The sequence below is a fragment of the Eurypyga helias genome, unplaced genomic scaffold (genome assembly GCF_000690775.1).
Source record: "Eurypyga helias isolate BGI_N326 unplaced genomic scaffold, ASM69077v1 scaffold34219, whole genome shotgun sequence".
Taxonomy (NCBI): Eukaryota; Metazoa; Chordata; class Aves; order Eurypygiformes; family Eurypygidae; genus Eurypyga; species Eurypyga helias.
The window spans coordinates 10,147-12,837 of NW_010270806.1; the positions used below are offsets into that span (position 1 = coordinate 10,147).

Here is a 2,691-nt window from a genome sequence, read left to right on the forward strand (position 1 = left end):
CCCCCCCCTCTATCCAGCCTTGGTCTGCCCCGCACGGCCCGTCTCGCCCCTCTCTATCCAGCCTTTCTCTGCCCCACATGGCCCGTCTGCCCCCCTGCCCCTCTCTATCCAGCCTTTCTCTGCCCCACAGGGCCCATCTGCCCTCCCCACCCCCTCTATCCAGCCTTGCTCTGCCCCACACTCTCACGCTGGACCTTGTCTGGCTCCCGGTGATCCAACCACAAGTCTTTTTGCCCTGCAAGAGCCCTTCAACCCCTCCTGAACTGCCCACCCGGGGGTGCAGCCCACGCAGCACCCGTGGAAGGACCCTCATGGCAGCTTCGGCTCCCACCTCGCAGGGTGCCAGGGTCAGGGAGGCCCTACAACACCCCTCGTCCCCATCCCATTGCTCCCTGGGCTCCTCCTGACGCCCTACACCGACTGGAAGGGCCCGGAGCGCTGCTTCTCCCTTTGCGTTTGGACCAGAAGTGCTAAAACAACACAAAAAGGCAGTTTCACGCTATTGACAGACGGCAATTGCTCGGGGGGCGCTTTTCAAACCGACCTGCTGCTGTCCCGTGTCCAAGCCCAGCGCCTTGACGAAGCCGGAGGGGTCGATGTACCGCCTTTTGCTGTTCTGCAGCAACGCGAACAAGTACTGCAGGTGCTCGCAAATGGTCCGAGGCTCGTAGTCTGCTGAGGCAAGTTGCACGAGTTAGGGCAAGTCGTTCCAGGCAGGAGGCGACCCTTCCAGGTACCTGGCTCGTTCTTTCTTTGTAAGGGGAAATTTAATGGTTAAAGTATGTTTTGTGAAAGCTGGTTTAGGTTGTCGTGAGGAGCAGAGCGAGTCCAGAGGAGGCCACGAAGATGCTCCGAGGGCTGGAGCCCCTCTGCTGTGATGAAAGGCTGAGAGAGTTGGGGTGGGCAGCCTGGAGAAGGGAAGCTCCGGGGAGACCTCATTGCCCCTTCCAGTGCCTGAAGGGGCTACAAGGAAGCTGGGGGGGACTTTTGACAAGGGCCTGTAGTGACAGGGCAAGGGGTAACGGGTTTAAATTGAAAGTGGGGAGGTTTAGATTGGATAGCAGGAAGAAATTCTTCCTGGAGAGGGTAGGGAGGCACTGGGACAGGTTGCCCAGAGAAGCTGTGGATGCCCCATCCCTGGAAGTGTCCAAGGCCAGGCTGGATGAGGCTTGGAGCAAGCTGGTCTAGTGGAAGGTGTCCCTGCCCATGGCAGGGGGGTTGGAACTAGATGATCTTTAAGGTCCCTTCCAACCCAAACCAGTCTGTGATTCTATGATGCTATGATTTGTGGCAGTGCTGACAGCAAAGGCCCAAGTATCACAGAATCCTTCAGGTTGGAAAAGACCCTTAACATCATCGAGTCCAACCGTGAACATCCCGCAGGGCCTAGCACAAGCCGTGGGTGAATACTCCGAGCAGCGTGCGCTACTTACCCCACAGCAACAGCTTCTTTTTTACCCTAAACAGCGAGACGTCACTTCAAACCGCGGTGAAAACAGGAAAAGGAGAAATCGGGCAGCGGCCCTGGCCCAGGGCGCACCTCGAGCGCCAGACGACACATCAGAGGTCCGTCACCCCCAGGCCGCTGCGAGTCTCGCTCGTGTCAGGGACCTAAGTTTTCGTCCTCCCACGGGACGAGTGCGGCTCTGCGGTGGCACAGATCAGCCCCAACCCGTGTGCTCCCACCCCAGCTCCATCCTGAAGCTGGGAACCTGCCGGAGGAGCAGCCCGGCAAGAAACAAACCCCAGGCAGGTTCCTCAACCAGACCAGATCGCTCCGATTTGCCCAGAGAAGCTGTGGATGCCCCATCCCTGGAAGTGTCCAAGGCCAGGCTGGATGAGGCTTGGAGCAACCTGGTCTAGTGCACGGTGTCCCTGCCCATGGCAGGGGGGTTGGAACTGGATGGGCTTTAAGGTCCCTTCCAACCCAAACCAGTCTGGGATTCTATGATTCTATGATTTCAGAAACGAGCTGGGGAAAGGATGGTTTCCTCCCAAAAGGCAGGGGGTGGACTCAAAAACCCAACGGCGTGGATGAGCGGTTGTAGCTTCACCCATCGGTTTTCCCGACAAACGTTATCCCAAAGCCGGGGCCAGCGCGTAAGATTTTAGGAGAAAACGAGCAAACGGGGCCGGTTGGCAGCTCCCACCCACCTCTGTCTCCCGGGATGCCCTCTCCAGCCACGGACTCGCCGCAGGTGCTGGGACACAAGTAGAGGGCCTGCCGGAGCTCCAGGTTCAGAAACCACATCTGCAAGAAGGTGTTGACGTAGCACGTGGCGCCCAGATTCGTTAAGCCCACGAACGCGTTCTGGTGTAAGAGAAAAGGCAAGAGTCGTGGCTCGCCGCCGGCGGGGAGCAGGCAGAAACCCCACAGCCGGGATTTGCGGCTGTTTGTCGGGAAGGTGCCGCGCCGGTGTGGCACAAACAGCCGCATCCCAAACTCCCTGGGTGCAGAGGGACGCGAGGCGTCACCTCCCTGTGTCCCCGCCGGGCGCGGGGAGGGCGAGGGATGCTTTCGGGGGGGGTTGAGGGGGTACCTTCTTGCGGCGCTCGCAGTTGGGGTCGTCAATGTTGTGGAAGCTGTTCTCATCTATCTCGCCCAGCCAGACGTGCTCCCCGATCCCCACCAGGCAGTTGGGGTTCCCCCGGCAGTTCCTCCTGCGGAACCAGCACCCGCCCACCGGTCAC

At 59.8% G+C, this 2,691-nt stretch overlaps 1 protein-coding gene across 1 annotated transcript in view; it reads right to left on the minus strand.

Moving 5' to 3' along the window:
• USP48 (ubiquitin specific peptidase 48) overlaps positions 1-2,657 on the minus strand; it is a 10,790-nt gene extending 8,133 nt beyond the window's left edge. Inside the window, exons 1-3 of the mRNA XM_010158586.1 lie at positions 2,541-2,657; positions 2,155-2,311; positions 545-672 (exon numbers count right to left, since the gene is read on the minus strand). Of these exons, the coding sequence (XP_010156888.1) occupies positions 545-672; positions 2,155-2,251 (225 nt within the window). The 5' untranslated portion in view covers positions 2,252-2,311; positions 2,541-2,657. The remainder of the gene's footprint in view (positions 1-544; positions 673-2,154; positions 2,312-2,540) is intronic.
• Between the last annotated feature and the right edge of the window lie 34 nt (positions 2,658-2,691).